Raw genomic sequence first — 20,724 nt, 5'->3', positions numbered from 1 at the left:
GTATACCTTGTTTAGGGCCTGAGCACGACATTGTTGGATGCCGCTCTTGTGCTAGATTTAACAAACGCACTATTAAGAGAAGGTTAGACTGTGCCAGGTTAGTTTTTGGGAAGCGTTGTAATTATAAAATGCCGTCGGAGGCTCCTCGCCCCGCTCGCCAAAAAGCGCAAGGACAAAGCAGCAAAGCCTAGAGTGGAAGAACCGACAGTCCCAGACGCCAGATCTTTAGAAGGCTCAGTGGAGCCGGAGGTTTTGCCAGGTGTTTCTTTGGAGTCTCAGGGAGACTTTACTGTTACAGGATGTATCCTCGCAGGAAGTAGGCCAGGCTGAGGGGCTTCTCAGGTGGCTGTTCTTCCCTCTCTTCCTAAGGTGGTTAGAGCCTCCCTTCTGTTTCCAAGGCTTCTTTGAGAGGCAGGCCAAGTTTAACTTCAGTGGGGTTTCTCCTAGTGCTTCAGGGTCTTTGCCTAAGAAACATATGCTTAAAATGGCAGAGGATTTGATTACTATGATTAGAGGTTCTATGCCCCTCCTGATAAGAGGCCTAGGGTGGAACCTGAGTTTGAGAGTTTTGAGCAATGTTCGAGGCTTCTGAGTCTTCGCTGAAGACTTGCAGGAGTATCCTCCTTATTCTGATTCTGATGTGGATGATTCTACTCCTTCAGCTTCTCCTCCTGAGGATTTTTCATTTTCAGAGACTCTGCATTCCATGAGGGAGCATTTTAAATGGGAAGGTCAAGATTTCTCTGATTCCAGGAAGAGGCTTAGGAATTCTTGTTTTACCCCAGCATAGGCCTTTAGCTATACCTCCTGTTCTGAATGTGGTGGAAGATGTTTTGCAGAGGCTTCCCTCAATCCTGATTCTTTGCCTCCTGCCCCAGTTAAACCGGATAGGTACTATAGGGTGCCTGAAGCTCATAAGTATCTTTTAAGAGTCCTAGGGCAGACCCGAAACTGTCTCTCAGGGGCCTAAAGGTGTGAAGGCCTCTGTTGTTAAAAATCCTGTTCCTCCTGATAAAGAGGCAAGGGCTTTGGATAGATGGGGAAAGAAAGTGTATACTTCTTCCACTTTAGCCATGAGGCGTTGAATTGTCAGTTTCACATGTTAAAATATCAGAATTATCTCCTTTCACAATTGAAATCTAAGGTGGATGCTCTGGCAGAAGGTATTGAGTGTAAAGAGTTGCAGGATTTAGTTCATGTGTCTGAACAGGTGGGTAAACATTCCTTGCAATGTGGTTTTGATGCTGTGCAGGCCTCCTCGAGGGTGGCTGCCACTGGTTCTGTTCTTCGTAGGCATGCCTGGTTGAGAGATCAGAATTTAGCTGAGCATGTTAAAACAAGGATTTTGGATGCTCCTTTGCAGTCTGATGTGTTGTTTGGTTCGCCTGTGGAAGCAGTCTTAAAGAAAATGGAGGACAAGGCTAAGTCTATGCAAACTGTTAAGGATTTTTGCAGGTGCAGCCTCCAAGTTTAGTAGAAATTGGCCTACTAAGGGATGGACTTATCCTGCTTATGATTCCCAGTCTAGGGGTAGGTCTAGACGTGGTAGGGGCAGAGCTCAAGGTTCTTTTAGGCCTAGGACAGGAGTTCCCCTGCTCAGACTTCTGGTGAGGGCAGGGGTCAGTCCTTCGTAAGCAGACCCAATGACCTGCCTTTTCAGCTGCCAGTACATTCTCGCCTGGCAGCACCTTTGGGAGGAAGGCTGTCTCTTTTCAAAGAAAATTGGGATTTAATTACCCAAGACAGATGGGTTCTGGATATCATTCACCACGGTTACAGGTTTTATTTCCATACCATGCCTCCTTTCAAAGGCATGCCGGACATTCCTCCTCTACAAAGACAAGAGGCTCACAAGCAAATTTCTCTGTTGCTCCACATAGGGGCCATTCAGCCAGTTCCTGTGCCAGAAAGGGGACTAGGATTTTATTCTCGCCTGTTCCTAGTACCGAAGAAGGGGAACACGTGGAGGCCAATTTTGGATTTATCTACCCTCAACACTTATCTGGACATTCCCAAGTTCAAAATGTTGACGTTACAACAGCTTTTACCTCTGCTGGGCAAGGATCACTGGATGGTAACTTTAGATCTCAAGGAAGCTTATCTTCATGTGCCTATAAGACTAAGTTGCAGGAAGTATTCGAGCTGGAAATTCTCATTATCAGTTCTCTGCATTGCCCTTTGGCTTATCCACTGCGCCCAGAGTATTCACAAAGGTTCTGGCTCCAGTGATAGCTTACTTCAGGCTAAAAGGAATTCAAATCTATCCTTACTTGACGACTGCCTGATTCTAGCTCAAAAGGAAGACCTTCTACAGCATTTGGATTATGTCATAGCAGTGCTAAGATGCCTAGGGTATTCTGTGAACGAAATAAAGTCCAGTCTAGTACCCTCTCAAGACATGTGCTTTCTGGGTGTGAGACTGAATACAGCAGCCCAGATGGCCTTTTAACCCCGGACAAACAAAAGAATCTTTCCAGTTACTTCCATCAACTATCTCTTCAGTCCGGGCTGACTGCAAGGACAGTCCTTCAAGCCTTAGGGTTCATGGCATCTTGTATTCTGGTGCTTCCCAATGCCAAACTGCATATGAGGAAGCTGCAATGGTATCTCAAAATGTATGGACACAGCACTGCCAGGATTTGGACACTGTCATTCAAATAATACCTTGCATTCAAAAGGAATTTTGTGGTGGGCTCAGGAATGTCACCTAAACAAGGGACTCTCTGTGACCCGGCCAGAGGCGAGTCAGATTCTAACGACAGATGCCTCAGACATTGCTTGGGGAGCTCATCTAAATGGAAAGTGGATACAAGACAAGTGGCCTGCCAGACTACAGCATCTACATATCAACATGAAAGAGATGTTAGCAGTCCAGTTTGCATTAATGGCTTTCAAGGAGTTACTTCTTCCAGGGCAGGTGTTGATTCTAACAGACAACACAACTGTCATGTGGTACATCAACAAACAAGGGGAACACATTCTTACCCATTGTGCAGGCAAGCAATGATTTTATGGGAGACTGCTCAGCTTGCAACTAACTCTTCAGGCAAGGTTTCTGCCGGAGCACAGAACTCCTTAGCAGATGTGTTAAGCAGACAAATCATGGATCCCAGTGGAAACTGGATCTTCATGTATTTCGAAAATTGACAGTGTCATGGGGAACTCCAGACATAGATCTGTTCGCTTCTCCACTAAACCACCAGCTGCCAAAGTTTTGCACAAAGAGGTTTCATCACACAGCTTGGAAAGTGGATGCTCTTTCTTTCAGTTGGAAAAATCTTCATGTGTATGCTTTTCCAACTCTGCCTCTTCTCCCAAAGGTGCTTCTAAAGGTCAGACAAGACAAGCCAAGGATGATTTTAATAGCTCCAGATTGGCCTCGGCAGCACTGGTACCCATTACTGAGGAGTCTGGTAAGGAAGCCTCCATGGCCTTTACCCTTGATTCCACACCTGTTGTCTCAGAGGGACGGTCACCTGCTCAATGTCAAGCTTCAATCTCTTCATCTAACAGCCTGGCATGTTCTGTTTTGAAAGACAGCAGGTCTCTACTTCCTCAACAAGTTTTAAATGTGATTATGGAAGCCAGAAGACCTAGTACAAGGAAAGTGTACGCAGAAAAATGGAAGAGATTTTTATTTTGGAGTGCAGCAAACAATTTGGAGATTTCTGAGCCTAATTTGAGTGTGGCTCTTCAATATCTTACTGAGTTATTGGACAAAGGTTTGTCTTTCTCTTCCATTAAGATTCATGCTGCAGCAATTTCAGCTCACTATGATTGTGACCCACCATTGTTTTCATCCTTTGTTCAAGCAATTTCTTAGAGGGCAAAGAATATAAGACCCCGAGCTCCTACTCCTGCTTGGGATCTCAATTTTGTGTTGGAGAAACTTACTCTACAACCTTTTGAGCCTCGGCTACTGCTGAATTGAAATATTTGTCATGGAAGACTGCTTTTTGTTGGCCATTACTTCTGCAAGAAGGGTGTCTGAGTTGCAGGCCCTTATGGCGGTAGAGCCTTTTGATTTTTCATAAGGATAGGGTATCTTTACGTACTAATCCTTCCTTTATGCCTAAGATGGTTTCTAGTGTGGCTTTAAACCAAACTATTCATTTGCCTACTTTTATGCAGATCCCCAAAATAAAGGGGAAAAGATTTTGCACACTTTAGATGTACACAGGCAATTGCGTTATTATTTGAGCAGGACTAAGGATTTTAGGCAGTCTCAGCAGTTGTTTGTTTCTTTTGCTTTGGGTTAGGGCAAGCCTGTGTCAAAACAAACTATTTCTAGGTGGATTGGGTTTTGCATTGCATTTTGTTATTCCCATCATGGCAAGGAGATTCCAGCTGGAATTAGGCCTCATTCCACTAGGGCTACTGCCACTTCTACAGCATTTCTAAGGGGTGGCCACTAAGGATATTTTGGAGGCAGCTACTTGGAGTTCAGTGCATACTTTCTCTAAGCATTATCACCTTCCTCTCTACTCTAAGTCTAGGGCTGGTTTTGCCACAGCTATTTTGCAAGGCATGTTGTCAGTTCCTGCTTCCTTATGATTTGCCAGCCTCCCTTACCTCTGCTTTGGGATTCTACCCAATAGTTAGGACTGCAGCAATGTGGAATGAAGAACATAGTACAGTTTTGTACCTACCATAAATGTAGATGTTCGAGGATCCACATTGCTGCAGTCCAATTACCCCTCCCTCCTTCCCTCTGTGTTTAAGGGTGGTTGTGTAGGTGAGGTTATATTCTGGTAATTTTGTATATATTGTACATATTTTTGGTGCAGGTATGTTTGGAATTTTTGGTTTTGGCCTTAGCTTTTCAGGGTCTTCTGACATCTGGGGCAAGAAAAGTCTGAGGATATGACGTCGGTCATGCGCATTAGTACCCTGGCGTCGCCTGACCGACGCCAGCCATATACTTTGGTATTCGGGCCGACTGGACAGCGGACTACCCCAATAGTTAGGACTGCAGCAATGTGGATCCTCGAACATCTACATTTATGGTAGGTACAAAACTGTACTTTTTGGATCTTCAGTGTATTGAACAAGTTTGTGAGAGTACAAAAATTCGGATGGTCACAATACAGTCTATCCTCCCGCTTTTTGAAAAAGATGATTGGATGTGCTCTATAGATCTTCAAGATGCGTACTACCACATAAAGGTGGACAGGCCATCAAGAAGATTTCTGCGCTTCCGTGCGGGAGCCAGTCACTACCAGTTCAGAGTACTGCCCTTTGGACTCTCTACAGCCCCCAGAGTGTTCACAAAGTGTATGGCAGTTGTCACAGCTCACTTGCAACTTCAAGGATTCCAGGTGTTTCCATAACTACGCGACTGGCATATCTCCGCCCCCAACAGACATCTACTGGAAAAAGCCCTGGCATACTCTCTCCTCGCTGCTCAAAGGCTAGGCATAACCATAAACTGGCAGAAATCCAATCTCACCCCATTTCAGTCGACAGAATTCATATGGGTTATCTTGGACACAAAAAACTGCAGAGCTGCTATTCCAGAGCACAGAATTCTAAGAATAAAGCAACAACTAATTCCAATCCTTTCAAAGGAAAAATCCACGGCTCACTCGGTTCTACAGCTGTTGGGTTCCATGGCAGCCTCCATCACCATTGTTCCCCTGATCAGGTTTCACATGAGGCTTCTACAGTAGCTACTGCTCACCCAAAAGTATCCTTTTCATCATCCTCTTTCAGCCATGATTCAAGTAACCCACAGGTGCAAACAGGATTTAAATTGGTGAATGACACACAATCTCTCTCAATGGTCTCACCCCTTCTTCCCCCAACAACCCAAGGCCACAGTGACCACGGACGCCTCCCTGATGGGGTGGGGGTGGGGGGGCTATGTCAGGGACAGACAGTCCAAGGCACTTGGTCCGAACTGGAGGCCCATCTGCATATAAATGTTCTAGAGTTGAGGGTGGTGCTTCTGGCATTGCAAGCATTCCATCCCCTGCTGCTGTCTGGGACAATTGCGATTCAATCAGACAACATAGCGGTGGTCCGGTACATCAACAAACAGGGCAGAACCAAATCTTACCCACTCTGTCGAGAGGCCATGAGGACATGGCATTGGGTGATGGCTACCAACTGTTTTCTTCTAGCAATGCACATTCCAGGGAGTTCCAACGTGATAGCAGACAGACTCAGCAGGTGCATTCTACAACCTCACGAGTGGTCCATGAATCCCTTGATAGCGGTGGAGATCTTCCACTGCTGGGGCTGTCCTTGCTGCAACCTCTTTGCATCCCTGACCAACTACAAATGCAGCAACTACTTTGCCCTGATTCTCCCTCCAGGACAGTCACCCAGGGACGCTCTAGTCCACGATTGGCCATTGGGACTTTTTTACACATTTCCGACCTTTCCCCTCATTCCTCAGTTTCTGAAGAAAGCCCGCCGGTTGAAGAGCAAGATGATCCTCATAGCACCATATTGGCCTCGACAGATTTGGTTCCCCTTCCTTTGGCCTCACCTACTAAATCAACCATGGATTCTCCATCCAACCCCGGAGCTGATCTCACACCCACAGAACCTAATTCATCCCAACTTGAACAGCCTAAAGCTCATGGCGTGGCTACTCCAATTCCCTTGATTGCCAGGCAGAATGATCTTTCTTTACCAGTACGTGATATTCTCATTGCTTCTCATAAGTCTTCCACTAGAATTACTTATCTGAGCAAGTGGAAAAGATTTACCTGTTGGCTGAAAGATAAACAAGTAGACCCCTTTTTAGCACCAGTGTCGATAATACTAGACTATCTGGCCGACCTGTTTCAGTTGGGTCTATCGGCCTCTACCATTAGAGTTCATTTGGCTGCAATTTCTAATTTTCATGAGAGTGTCCAAGATTCCATTCTTATGTCTCATAAATTGTGCAAGACCTTCATAAAAGGTGTGAATCATCTGAAGCCACCTTTCAGAGAACCTATTCAACCATGGGATTTATCATTCGTTCTACAAGCTCTGACAATGTCACCTTTCGAACCAGCCTCTTCTTGCGACCTCAAGTATTCGTCATGGAAAACCTTGTTTTTGGTCGCTATTACATCTGCCAGACATATTTCGGAACTTCAAGCCTTATGTATCAAGAGTCCATACTTGATTTTTCATAGAGATAGAGTGTCTCTGAGATCTAATCCGTCATTTCTGCCTAAAGTGATCTCTGAAATGTCCATTAATCAAGCCATTGAATTGTCAGTTTTCTTTCCCAATCATTCAAACAGAGGAGAGTATTGCCTACATACCCTAGATATACACAGGCAAATCCATTTTTACTTAAACAGGACTAAACCCTTTTGTAAATCTGACCAGTTATTTTTGGCCTTTTCTGGACCTAAATTAGGATCTGTTGTTGCTAAGGTCACATTAGCTAGATGGTTGAAGGACTGTGTGACCTTTATTTATACACAACGTAATATCTCATTGCCTACTACCATGAAAGCTCATTCAACAAGGTTGGTGGCAACTTATGCTGCCTTCCGTGCCAGAGCTTCTTTACATGACATCTGTGCAGCTGCAACTTGGGCTACGCCTCATACCTTCATCAATCATTACAAATTGGATTTGGCCTCCAGGGGAAGAGCATCTTTCGGTTCTATGGTGCTCAGGAATGTCCTTCCATGAGATCCTCCCAGGAATAGAGGTAGCTGGGGACTCTGTCCCATGCGTAAGGAATGAACGAGGATTAACAATATCAGATAAAGAAGTTATGTCTTACCATAACGTTCCATCTGTATTGTTGATCCTCGTTCAGTCATTACGACCCTCCCTCCTTCCCCATCCTGTGGTTTCTAGTGGATCTCACCATCCGGTTCTCTTAGGTTATTTTTCCAGAGGTAGTCTCTACCTTCTTTGACTTGCAAATTCAATCTGAGGTAACAGGGAGAAGGGGGTTGTGGGTAAGAGTTTAGCTCGAGAGTTTGAAGCTGACGCGAGCTTGGAAAATGGCCGGCTAGGTTCCGAGCTTGGAATCGATACCCATGCATAATGACTGAACGAGGATCAACAATACAGATGGAAAGTTATGGTAAGACATAACTTCTTTATACTACTGCGACTGAGTTATGCACATAGGCAGAAACCTGTAGTATGGCATCGTACTGCGACTGAGTTACACACACAGGGAGAAATCTGTAGTGTGACATATTACTGTGATTGAGTTAAGCACATGGAGGAATCCATAATATGACATTGTACTGCATCTGAGTTACGCACACGTAGAGGAATCTGTAATATGACACAATACTAACTGAGTTACACACACAGGAAGAAATCTGTAATGTGACATAATACTAGGACAGAATTTCCATCATGAAGTCATGCCTTTAAAGTTTTTTTATGATTTCTATGTACCAGTAAAATAAGTCATGTTAAGCATGGCCTTCGGCTGTCCAAAAAATAAATGAAAGAAAATCTAATGTATAATATTGAGACTTTATGGGTGCAATAGCCATCTAAAGCAGTAATTCATTAGATGACGCAAGCATTATGTGGTCATGTTACAATTATTTGTACATGGTAGTACAATTAAATTTTACAAATACTAGTAATTCAATACATTTACTCAGAACAAGTAAGTTCTGTTTTCAGTTGTGAAGTGCTGTTGTAAGAGATGGGAACTCTCCAGAGTATGTAGACTTGAATTAACATTACAGTTTTTATAACCAAAGTTGATATTTATGTAATGCGTTTATCAGCATCAATCATTGATTATCAGGTATCATTTGGAAGTATGAACAGTAATCTATAAGCAGCTGAATAAAGAAAATATGTTTGCATATCAACTATTAATGAAAGTAGCTGTACTTTTTCATGTTGAAATTATCGTCTGTGTTCTTTTTCTACTCTTCAGACCGTCTCTGAAATGACACTGATCGAATTCCAAGGGGTTGCTTCACATAAGTCTTCACCTCAGCCTCGAAGTCCCTTGAAAAATGCTGGTGCTGTTCCTAGTTCTGATGTCCCTCTGGCTATTTTGAAAAGGAAATTAATGGCTACAAATGATATTGCAGAGGCTAGGCAACTCTTGCAGGAGATCAACACTCTTTTGGAGGTAAAACTGGTTATAGTTTAGATGGCATACAGTAAATAATATACTTGCCAACTCAGTCAGTATTTCTTTTCTGTTAAAGACCGTGTCTTACCTTGACCTTGGTCAGTGGTAATACAAGTTATGTAACCATGTGGCAGCCCATGATTCAGATTGTTTTCTCAGAAACAAATTTGGTCATGGCAAGTACTTACAATACAGCACAGACCTGTTAGCTTTTCAAGTGTGAAGGGTATGTAGAGCGTGTTTCTGTAGGGGATGAATGGAGGTTTGTAAAAGTGCAATTTTAGGCATCATGCTTCTCAGTATTCAGATTATTGGGTCTCACTAGGCTTGTGGCATATTTTTAGTAGACCCAAGCTTGTATTCATACTGATTAGGGAAATTTGGCCACTACACAAGAGCTTGTCCTCCATTCATTTCAGTAAGCACTGCAGGATTCCTTACATCCATCTGAGCTGCCACCAAGATGGTTCTTCGTTTATATTTTAACTGAAGGGCCACACACTTAAGAATGCGTGACTGCCTCATGATCTGCAGATCGGGGTCAGTAAAATGCACCTGGTGTGGGAATAGAACCTGCAATCTTCTAATCTTGTACACTCAAATGTGTGTGCATTATCTGTTGAGCCATTGTAGTTTGAAATACCCTAACCCAGGAGATATAGGACAGCGCAGTCAAGCATTTTGTATGTTGTACTAACGTGATGATGCCTGTTAGCTACATGCATGTGTCAAAGTAATGCAGTACAGTTAAAAGAGCATCAAATTAGTCTGGGTAAGTTGCTGACAGTTGCAAGACTGTGACAATTTTACTCCTTGAATTAGAAGGCATGTGTTATAAATATACCCAGACATCTGTACCTAATACATTTAGATCTTAAACTGGTAAGTTTGTAAAAATACATTAAGCGTAATAATTTCTGTCTGTTATACAGCTTCAAACCATTTCTCAAATCGAAGACTTTAACATATAGGTTGCACCCCTACCTTTAAATATAATATTCAAATCTGCTTCTTATGCTGTTTTTAAGATGTTTGCATTTTAGCTTTTTTGTTTGACTATTCATTTAACAGCACGTGGAAAAAGTAAAAAAAAAAAAAAAAGTAGGCATTGTGTTATATGTGGCCATTACATGGGACACAAAAAACTATAAAAGGCACAGACAGAAGTCACAACATTAATAAGTTATCTTACATGCTGGGACACATCACGGTGCTGGAAATGTAGAAGGCAAAGATTTAACTGTTCAGTACATGTTAAATGTTAAAGTTTGTAGTTTTAATGGTATGCCATCAAGACACAAACTTGAAAAATGCCACATCTGCTTTTATTACATTCTTTAAATATCATTCATAAGGAATACACACACACACACACACACACACACACACACACACACACACACACACTTACAGAATTCTGAAAGTGGAAATTTCCAGTTACATCAAGTTTAAAAAAGCTGAACTTGCTAACTGTTTTATTTTAACTAGAAGGTACCATTTCCGCTTGCTAAAATGAAATATTATAATTATTCTTAATTCTACTTCTGCATTATGATTTGACTTCAGTATCACATTGGAGCATGTTTTTTCTAGTATTATTTTTATGCTACACTTGTGAGTTTGTAATGTAGTAATGATGAAAGGAATGCATCTTGCATCAGTGATGTTGGACACTAAGGTGTGGCCTTTGGAAGTGATTCCTCACAGCTAGATGATTTAGTGTATACATTTTCTCATTCATTTCAGTTACATTCATATGAGATACTCATCAGTATGTGCTAGGTGCAGCACTCTGTTCCAGATGCCACTAGCAATGAGGAATGAACGCTTTTGGGCTGGTTGAGCACCTCACCATGTTGGGAAGAAGCTTATTAGGGAGCAGCAGAGTGAAGGTTAGCTCATAGCAGTTACAAGATTAGGAAAGAAGTAACACGAGTGGAAGGACAGCAGAAAGGCAAAGAAACTCCTGTAAAAGCACCCACAAAATGGCTCTTTTCAGAGCTAAAAAGGTGTTCATAGGTTCATAGGTTCATACTAGGCTATCTGCCCTAGGGCATTTATAAGCCTAGCCAGAGTGTGTGTGGCTTTCACCACCCCTTAGGATGAGAATACTATATCCATTAGTTTGCTGTGCCTCTGTCCAGCAGTGACACAGAGATGATTCCCGGGGTAAACCTACGATCTCCCATCCACTCGTCAAGATTTCTCTTGAACAGAGTCAGTGAGGGGCTCTGCCTCACATGAACTGGGATTCTGTTACATAGTGTAGGGAGTCTCTGGGTGATGAATCTGTCCCTCCAGCACGTCCTATTTATATCCGTGTTGAGGTTTAAGTCTCTTGTGTGTCTCGTGTGTGTGTGTGTGTGTGTGTGTGTGTGTGTGTGTGTGTGTGTGTGTGTGTGTGTGTGTGTGTGTGTGTCTGTATGCAAACTAAACAGAAACAGAGCCCTCTTTAGAAGGTAAGGTCCAGGGTAAAACTGCCTGTAAGGACCTCAGAGTTCCAATGAAAGTGGGATAACATTAGGCCGCGATCTTAAAGCAGTTGTGTGGGTGGGAACAAAACAAGGGAGGTGGGTAGAGTTGTGTCAAGCAAGGATAGGAAGATAGACAGTAGGGAGCTCTGTGTAGAGGAAAGCTGTCTGCCAGGAACCAGCTGTTTCCAGCAATCAAGTGTACCAGATGCCAATTATACCTCAGGCATGTTAGCAAGATTACAGAAAGTCAGTCAGTTGCCCTGCTAACTTCTTTTCAGCTGCAGTAACCATCTCAGACTGCATGTCTTTCAAGATGTATGACATATGACCACCTTTAAATGCATTGGATAGCCATGCAGTGTAGGCTACACTGGATTTAAAAACATCAAGGCTATCCAATGGTTTACTTCCTATCTCACTAACAGGAAACAGGCAGTCCTCTGGGATAACAAACTCTCCTCTCTTCTCCCAATTTCTCTTGGTGTCCCACAAGGCTCTATTCTAGGACCTCTCCTATTCTCCCTTTTTATAAATGACCTACAAGTAGCTATTCCCCAAGCTCCATGCATACAATATGCTGATGACTCCACTCTTATTTGCTCAGCTAAAACCATTCCAGAGCTTCAAACTATTACTCAAAATGTATTCCACACAGTAGAAGCATGGTTCTTAAAACGCTGCCTACTTTTAAATGCTAAAAAAACAAAACTCCTCCTCTTTAAACCTACTACTAGGTCCCCACATTAGACTTCTCTATCTTATCTATTAATGGCACCCTCATATCAGCCGACTCTACTACCAAACTGCTAGGTGTCATGATTGACAACAACCTTACCTATGATTGTCACATCAATAATACCATTAAAACTGTAAACAGAAAATTGGGCTCCCTTTACAGAATTAAAACATTCTTAACCCGACAGCCAAAGTTACTCTTGCCCACTCTCACCTTATTTCAACTCTTCTCTATGCCTCACCAATTTACACTAACCTGAAGAAAAACAATCTCTCTAAACTGGCTAACACATATAATAGTATTGCTAGATTTGTGACTGGTAATCAATTCAGAACTCACCACTGTCTGAACCTTCAGCAACTTCACTGGCTGGAATTAGAAAATATGTTGCTTCTTTCCCAACTTTCCTTTGTCCAAAGAGCTCTCTATCAACCTAATAACACACCTGCACTTTCCAAACTTTTTACCCCTTAGTCTAACCTGAACTCACTTCGCTCCTCTAGCAAACTCCTAGTAACTTTAACTAAATCCAACAACCTTGCTGGTGATTCCCTTTTCTCTAACGCCATTGGTAAACACTGGAATCAACTTCCTATTGAACTTACTTCGATTCCAACTCCTGTTCTGTTCAAACAAAAACTTAGAATTTACCTTAAAAATCACTGGTTATGCCCTTGCTTTAACCCCGACTAAAACTCTAACTCCCACAAATTTCCTCTACTTCTCCCTCTCCCTTTACCTTCTTTTTATGTCTAAGTTATACTACCATCACTTTATAAGAGTTACCTCTCTAATATTCTTCTCCTCCTTCGGGTTCATTTCTTATTACTGACAGTTTATAAACTTAACTGTTCTACTCACTCTTTTCGTTTTGAATATCTTTTCTTTTTTACTTTCTTTTTATAACCTAAATATAAAATACTGTGAAATAAGATGTCCTTCATGGATGCATCTGCAGTCATAACAAATGGGTTGTCCTGTCATCAGGCAGTTCCAAAGTCTGGGTCGACTTCACCCGGCGTCATCTCTGCTGGTCTTGGTATAAAGGCATCCCTCAGTCTTTCTTGAAGCAGAAGCTGTGGTCGGTCAGATCCAGAGATTACTACTACCGAATACTACTTGAAGACTTCTAAAAGCTAAGTACCCGTTGGGGACTCTTTCTTGCCTCAGCCGATGTCAGAAAAAGTCAATAACTGTTTAACTTGTGGGAAACAAATACCTCATAAAGATTTCCACTCTTACTGTCTGCCTTGCTTAGGCCCAGACCACGGCGTTAGCAGCCTGTTCGCCTGTGCTTCCTTCAACCGTCGGAGTTTGCTGAACAGTTTGGCTCAGATTTTGCGTACATTATGCGGCGGATCCTCCGACTACCCCGACACTCAATCTTCAGCGAATCCATGACTACTACTGAGGCTCCTGCTACCTTAGTTGAATCGACCTCAGAAATTTTGCCTACAACTGTGGTTCCTAGTAATTTATCAGACACCATCCCTTTGGATGTCTCTACCGTGGTGCTGCTAGGCCTCCTGCAGCCATGTCTATTAAGGCCTTTGCCAGGGCTAAAGCAGCCAAATCTGCTAAATCAGTGCCTGTTAAGCCCCCTCACACAGGCCCACTTCAAGTTCACAAATGCTTACTCTGGCAGAAGATTTAATATCCTAATTAGGGGATCCCAATCTCACCCAGACAGGGCCTCTCAGCCCCAGAAAAGAGACCTAGAGCAGAGCCCCCGAGCCAGTGTCCTCTGATGATTCTGCAGATGACTCAGACATTACAGACCAGCCAGAGGCTCCTTTTATATGAAGATTCCTATTATGAGAATTCGATGCTGAAGAATCCATTCCAGCTGCCTCTCCACCAGATTTTTCCTTTGGGAAACCTTACATGCCATGAGAGAACAATGGGACAAGATTTCTCAGAGCTTAGGACTTTTCTGCACTTACCACAACATAGGCCCTTAGCTATACCTCCTGTACTGCCTGTGATGCATTTAATGATGTTTGCACTACTCCTGATTCTTTACCTCCAGCCCCTGCCAAACCAGATAGATTTTACAGGGTGCCAGACACTCATCACCACTTATACAAGGCCCCACTTGCAGATCGAAACTATATCCCAGGGGCCTAAGGCAGTAGCCTCGACCACAGCAAAACCCTATTCCTTCTGAAAGAATCCAGGTCCTTAGAAAGATGGGGAAAAAGTTTACACCTCTGCTACTCTCTCAGCTAGCTAGAGCTTTAAACTGTCAGTTTCATATGATCCAATACCAAGAGTTTATGCTTGATCAGTTAACTAAAAACTGTCCTCTGATGAATCCTTAGATAAGAAATATGTATTAGAAATGGTGAATAACATCCAACAGGTTAGTAACCATTCCTTAAAATGTGGCTATGATGCACTGGAGGCTTCATTTAGATCAGCCATGACTGGCACAGTGATAAGAAGGCATGCATGGTTGAAAGAACAGGTCTTACGGATCATGTTAAAGCAAAGCTGTTAGATGCTCCTATGGATAAGGCCAGTCTATTTGGTACACCTGCCCAGCAAGTAATGAAGAAAATGGAAGAAAAGGCAAAATCTGTACAAACAGTTAAAGATTTCTTACAGGTTCAGCCCCAAGGTTTAGCAGGAACTGGCCTGCCAAAAATTGGTCCTTTCCAGACTCCACAAAATCCCAAAGGGCAGGAACTCTAGAGGCAGAAATCAATCCAGAGGAGGTGCCTACAGAGGACGACAGTGGCAAGGCAATAACCGAGGCACAGACACAACCACTGCCACTGCAACAGGACAATCACAGTGACTTGGCTCTGACTACCAGGGAGCAAATAGCAGCACCTTTAGGCGGAAAGTTAGCCTTATTTTGAAAAATTGGCACTATATCACAAAAGACAAGTGGATTTTGCAAACCATAGACCAAGGGTTCCACTTCCACACCTTACCAGTAAAAGAGGAATGCCAAACCTACCTCCAAATCAAAAATAGAAGCTCTACTGCTGAAAGCGAATCTAACAAAGATGAGTGCTGTGCAAAGGGTACCAATAACAGAACAGGGCAAAGGATTCTACTCCAGACTCTTCCTAGTACCAAGAAAGAGAAAAGTTGGAGACCTATTCTCGACCTGTCCGTCTTAAACACATACATCATTGTCCCAAAATTCAAAATGCTGACCCTACAGCAACTTCTTCCCATGCTGGGCAAGGAGTGTTGGCTGGTAACTCTAGATCTCAAGGAGGCATACCTGCGTCCCATTCGACCAAATTGCAGAAGATACCTCAGATTTCTTGCAGGATCAGAGCATTATCAATTCTCAGCATTGCCCTTTGGCTTATCTAGAGTATTCACAAAATGCCTGGCATCAGTAATCTCACTGCAGACTACAGGAATCCAAATTTATCCATACCTGGACGACTGCCTGTTACAAGCGGACAACAAAAGCAAACTGACAACAGATTTACAAAGGGTCATTTACTTGCTACAAGCCCTGGGATACACAGTCAATTTACAAAAGTCAAGGCTGATACCATCCCAAACAAGAACATTCTTGGGCGGAATTGGACACAGTAAAACAAATGGCATTCCTAACTGCAGAAAAAAAAAAGAACTCCGGCATTAACAAAGCAGAACAAACTAACAGCAAGAAAAGTTCTGCAGGCCTTGGGCTTCATGGCATCATGCATAATCTTGGTCCCACATGCCAGACTACATATGAGAAAGCTACAGTGGTACCTAAAGAATCTATGGTCTCAACACAGGCACAGCTTAGAAACAGAAATCCCACTAATCCCATGCCTAAAGCAGGAGTTCCTATGGTGGGCTCAAACATAGTCAAACCCAGGCTTACCCTTCACAACTTTCGAGCAAAGCCAAAACCATCTAGCAGACGCCTCAGACCTAGGATGGGGGGCGCACATGCTGGACAAATGCATACAAGGATTGTGGACTCAAGACCAGCTGCACCTGCACATAAATCTAAAAGAAATGCTGGCAGTAAAACTGGCAATCCAAAAATTCAAACCATTCCTCAAAGAAGGCCATTTGATGATAAGGACAGACAACACCACAGTCATGTGGTACATCAACAAACAGGGAGGCACTTCATTCAACCCCCTATGCAGAATGACTTTGGACCTTTGGAATATGGCTCTCAGCTACAACATCCAGTTACAGGCAATATTTGTGTGGAAAAGAGAACACCCTAGCAGACATGTTAAGCAGAACCACCTCGGATGCTCACGAATGGATGCTACACCGTTTATCTTCAAAGCCCATCAAAAAAAATGGGGAATGCCACAAAGTAGATCTATTCGCATCCCCACTCAATCACCAGCTCAAAAAATTCTGCACAAGGACATTCCACCCACTTGCATGGAAGGTGGACTCTCTATCCTTCAGCTGGAAAGGCCTGACAGCATATGCATTTCCACCTCTTCCCTTGATGCACAAGGTACTACTGAAAATCAAGGATAATCCTGATAGCTCCGAATTGGCCAAGACAACACTGGTACCCATTGCTGAGGAGCATGTCTCGGGAGAGAATGTGGTCAATACCCCTGATGCCTTTGATGTTAACTCAGAACAACTACAACATCATGCATCCAAACCTAAAGCAACTGACTGCCTGGAACATCACATAGCAGCAACTAACCCAGACCTTTCCCAAAGGGTTAAAGACATTATCCTTGAAGCGACCTTCAACAAGAAGGAACTATGCAGGAAAATGGAAAAGATTTGTCATTTGGAGTACTGAAGAGGAAAAAGATGTGTCAAACATGAATATTGCTAACATTCTGGGTACTTGGCAGAGCTTCTACATACAGGCCTGTCCTATTCCTCCATCAAGATACATGCATCAGCTTTATCCTCTACTCAGGCAGTTCCTCAGAGGGATCAAGAATGTAAAACCTCCTAGAAACCACCATTACCAGCATGGGATTTGAACTTTGTGCTAGAAAAGTTGACACTCCCTCCGTTTGAACCAGCAGCAACAGCAGATCTGCAACACCTGTCGAAAAAAAACTGCTTTCCCTACTGGCAATTACCTCAGCAAGGAGGGTTTGAACTACAGGCCTTAATGGCAGTGCAACCCTTCCTAATCTTCCATCAAGATAGGGTGTCCATGAGAACTAATCCTACATTTATGCCTAAGGTGGTATCCAGAGTGTCTTTAAACCAGGCAATCCACCTACCTTCTTTCCCAATCCACAGAACAGGGGAAAGACTGCTGCATACTGGATGTTACATGGGCAGTTACGCTACTACCTGGACAGAACCAAAAGTAACAGAAAAACTGACCAGCTTTTAGTAGCCTATGCAACAGGAAGGGAAGGAAAAGCTATTTCCAAACAGACAATCTCCAATGGATAGGAAATTGCATAAGATTCTGTTACTCCTACCATGGAAAACCAATTCCACAGAACATAAGACCTCATTCTACAAGGGCTACAGCCACTACCACAGCTTGGCGGCTAATTTGCTATTTACATTAATTATTATTATACTCTAGGATCCTACCCGCAGAGCAGGGGTACTGCTGTACTGCAAGGCAATAACCACACCATATAATTTTTTTTTCCTCCACCCCTAGTTTGGCTATGGTATTCTACCCATTTGTTATGACTGCAGATGCATCCATGAAGGACATAGTACAGTTTTGTACCTACCATAAATGTAGATGTCGTGGTACTCCTAAATTATTTACCCTCCTATAGCTAGCTGGGGGAGTCTCTTAGTTTGTATATATGTACATACATGCTTTTTTTCTGTGTTGCCTTCTACTTTTTGGAAACATTGGCATTTATAAATTTAGCCTTCAAGGCACTGGCATCTGGGGCAAGAAACACTGAGCCAGCAGAGATGCGTCCGGGTGAAGTGCGACATCAATCCGCCCCGCGACCGGGGCTGCTGACGACAGGACAACCCATTTGTTATGACTGCAGATGCTATCCAGTTCGGACATCTACAAAACTGTACTTTTCCATTTTTTATTCTGAGAATGTTGAATCCTATGATGTTATACTGTATATTTGTCTATTCCCACCTCATTTTATTTCTGCTCATTTTTTGCATACTATGTAACTGTGTTTTATCTCTATGTGGAGCTTTTCTCCCCGGGCCTCTACTGAAAATGGAAATATATCCAGTTAGATTAGCCCGGTTAACAAATGTAAAATAAATAAATAAAATAAATCAACTTAATACATAGGGAGGTTGAGAGAAATGCAAAACTGACAAAACAAACAAGTTATGCTAGTGTTAAGTATCAGCATAATCACTTCTTCTAAAACAGAAACACAAAAACAGGCAGTATTAGTATTAGCACAGGTAAAGTACACTGCCTTTGACAAAAGTAATAACCAGCATTCAAGCAATAAAAACAAGCAAGAAGTATAAAACAAAATGCCTTGCTCAATGAAGGTCAGATGGGAAGGAGGCTGTAAACTGAAGTGAGTCCACTGTAGATCGGTTAACAAGTATAAATAAATTCAATATAGGTTAACTGACCACAGACAAGTTACAAAGTGGTGATGTTTTAAGTGCCATACCCCTCAGGTTGTACCAGATCTCATTTCAGCAGCATTTTTAATACCAGTGAGATACGTTATTTACATAGGGTAGCAGAGGCTGGAAAAGAGGGGATAGCAAAAGTAAGTGAATTGTTACAGATGTTGGCTAGCAGTGTCACTGAGAGACATAGGGAAGCCTGTGTTGTGCTGCATGTAGAAGGGCAGAGAGACTGGAATAAGAAATGCAGGAACTTGGAAGGTATGGGCCATGAGAATAGTAGATGAGGCATCAGATAAGGAGAGACCCTAGGCAAACTGTTATTGGAGGTGAAGCATAGTGCTATATTGAAGGAGGTGGCCATTGCTGGAAGGAGTCCGAGGCTGGAACCTCTGTAATCCACATGTATTCTACAAATCCACATAGTATTCTAAAAATATAAAGAGGCTTTTATACGTAGCACACTAGATACAGGTACTGTTTCATTAAGCCCTAATCCTTTATTAGAATTGCATTTCAATTGCCATCTTAACTCTTTACATTCAAGAATATCTTTCCATGGCCCTCCCTTCCCTGTATTCTCAAATGTATCTATAATTTAGAATTTAAAATTATGAGTACTATTTGTTGTTATATGTTTATACAATGTGTTGTGTTCATCCTTTTTACTAATATTGTAAACATTTTGATACTTTCTCGTCCTTAAATGCTTCTCAGCCTTGCCTATATAAAAGGCAGGGCATAATTGACATTAGGCTACGTAAATCACTCTTGGAACTAAAACAAGTAAATCTACAATGTATAATAACATCTCCATAACCTGCAATAACAAAAGAACACCCTTCTAAAATATACTTGCATTGGTTACAGTGTGTGCACTTCACCGTTCTACCATCATCACTTCTAGTGTTCACTATCCTGTCTAACAATGATTTGAAGGAAAAATCCTTCCTGTATACAAATAATGGATATGCATCTAAAGTATTGTATTGTTCACTGGCCATTCCAGATAATTTCCAGTTGTTAGTAATAACATTTTTAATATAAAAATCTAAACTGTAGGTAAGCACCGTAGTGTTATTGAACTGTCTCCTAGATTTCACTTCACCATTTTTATTGTTGGCAACATAACCCTTCCCTAACAAGGGCTGATAAAAAGCTATCTCACGTTTGTGTATAACTTCTTCCACAACTGTTCTAACAAAATATAATGGATACTATTGAGTTGCTAACATCTTTTTGAGCTTATCTGCTTTCTAGCTAAAAGTCTCTTGTGATGACACCATTCTAGCTATTCTCACCATTTCATAGGTTCATAGGTAGGTACTAGGCTATTGGCCTAAGGGCCTAAGTAAGCCTTGCCAACAAGGATGTTCTTCGTGTTTCACTGTTGCAGTCATTACATTTGGGTAATCTGCTTGCAGGTTGCCCTCAGTCGGCCTGATTAACAAAGACTTGGGTCCTGCATCAGCTGCTGTCCCTTCTACCATGATGTCAGGTCGTCAGGGTATAAAACATGCAGTCGACCTCATTACATCAGTCTTTCTTGCCGTGAAGTGTCCAAAGCAGAATAAGTTCACAAGTGCCGGTCGGCCGACTCCTGACATTTTCGTTTTCGAGTTTCAGAACCGAAGTCTTCAACTAAAAGCTAAGTACCCCATTGGGGAAACTTTTTCTTGCACCTTACCGATGTCAGTAAAAGTTAATAATTGCATTACTTGTGGAAAGCAAATAACTCATAAAGATTTTCATTCGTACTGTATTCCTTGCCTAGGCACTGACCACGACGTACCTTGCTGTGAGTTTTGTGCTTTATTTAATCGGCGTACTATCCGTTGTCGGTATATTTTTGCCTCTAAATATTTCAGTTCTCAGTTTAATTATCCAGAAATGTCATTGGTTAGCCATCTGACTACCGGGATTCCAAAAAAACGCAA

At 42.4% G+C, this 20,724-nt stretch overlaps 1 protein-coding gene across 1 annotated transcript in view; it reads left to right on the top strand.

The window, feature by feature from the left end:
- Positions 1-20,724, top strand: part of LGMN (legumain) — a 208,962-nt gene that overhangs the window by 148,663 nt on the left and 39,575 nt on the right. Inside the window, exon 11 of the mRNA XM_044074652.1 lies at positions 8,873-9,073. Coding sequence (XP_043930587.1) covers positions 8,873-9,073 — 201 coding nt within the window. The remainder of the gene's footprint in view (positions 1-8,872; positions 9,074-20,724) is intronic.

This window comes from Protopterus annectens, chromosome 6.part0, assembly GCF_019279795.1.
Source record: "Protopterus annectens isolate FY-2018-M chromosome 6.part0, PAN1.0, whole genome shotgun sequence".
Taxonomy (NCBI): Eukaryota; Metazoa; Chordata; order Ceratodontiformes; family Protopteridae; genus Protopterus; species Protopterus annectens.
Note: the sequence above shows the minus strand (reverse complement) of the source record. Positions and strands in the feature narration are given on the sequence as shown.